We start from the raw sequence: 1,187 nt of genomic DNA on the forward strand, positions 1-1,187 counted from the left end.
ATTCACCCACTCCACTCATCCCTTCCCCCAACCCATCCATCCACCCATCCATCCCCCCGTCCATCCATCCATCCCTTCCCACAATCACCCCCATCCCTCCCTCCCTCCATCCATCCATTCCCCGCACACCCCTGCCTCCCTCCCATCTATCCCCATCCCAACCTACCATTTGCTTACATCCCACCCTGCCTCCGACCGTCCCATCCTCCCACCCTGCGTCTCCCCCGTGCCCCCTCCCGCTGCCCTATCCCAAGACTGCCAGCCTCATGGCCCCTCCTACTCTTCCCTCCCTGATTGTCCCCCCCGTCCCCCATCTCCCTCTGGGCCCGCTCACCCCGTCTTGGCGAAGTTGGTCCAGTAGGTCATGACCACGGCGCTCAGCATGACATCGTTCTTGGAGAAGTTGCAGGGGAAGAGGTCGGTGGCGCCGATCATGGGCACCCCGAAGACGTAGGGGATTTCGTCCCCGTGGGCAGCGTCGGCCCACTCGGGACGCGTGTCGGTCTGGCAGTGGTGGTAGAAGGTGTAGAAGTAGACGGGCGACTGGTACTCGGCGTGGAGCTTGGCCGTGGCCACGGCCGGCGCCACCCACTGGTGGTCGGTGAAGAGCGCCAGCAGGGTCTTCCGCCGCATCTCCCCGTTGTCCCGGTCGGCCCAGTCCGTGTACATGAACTTGATGGTCTCCCGCAGGATGTCTTTCCCCTCCGGGTAGCCATAGAGGTTGTCCACGAAGTTGGAGATGGTGAAGTCGAAGTAACTGGCCGAAATCCCGTCTTCGTTTTCCATCGAGTCCTCCACGAATTTCAGCCCCTCGCCCTGGTTCACCCCGATCAGGATGTCATAGTTGAGAAACTCCCCCTGCTGCATGAGGATCTCCGGGTCATCCGGCACCACATCCCCATCCACCACTGGCCCGAATGCGATGTGGTAGCGGGCCGGCTGGATGTCCTGGTCGACCAGCTCCCGGTATGGCTTTCGGCGCAGGCAATCCACCGTCTCGCTGGTGTCCAGGTGGTCACAGCCCACCTTGGAGGCCAGCATGCGGGTGTATTTCAGGGGCTGGTAGTTGACTGACCAACTAGAGATGGCTGTGCCGCTCTGAGCAATGGCCTTTTGAAAGAGACCTGCCGGGAGAGAGAGAGAGGGTCAGAGACAGCAAGAGGGGGACACACCGAGCTGTGGGGATC

At 62.0% G+C, this 1,187-nt stretch overlaps 1 protein-coding gene across 1 annotated transcript; it reads right to left on the reverse strand.

The window, feature by feature from the left end:
• Window positions 1-330: 330 nt before the first annotated feature.
• On the reverse strand, window positions 331-1,124 carry LOC112122075 (neuroligin-2-like; the record flags this gene model as incomplete). The annotated part of the gene is made up of 1 exon (XM_024220925.2): window positions 331-1,124. A coding segment is annotated over one exon (794 nt), but the record flags the coding sequence as incomplete, so codon positions are not given.
• Between the last annotated feature and the right edge of the window lie 63 nt (window positions 1,125-1,187).

Source organism: Terrapene carolina, unplaced genomic scaffold (genome assembly GCF_002925995.2).
Source record: "Terrapene carolina triunguis isolate 2854851 unplaced genomic scaffold, T_m_triunguis-2.0 Scaffold12546, whole genome shotgun sequence".
NCBI classification, from domain to species: Eukaryota; Metazoa; Chordata; order Testudines; family Emydidae; genus Terrapene; species Terrapene triunguis.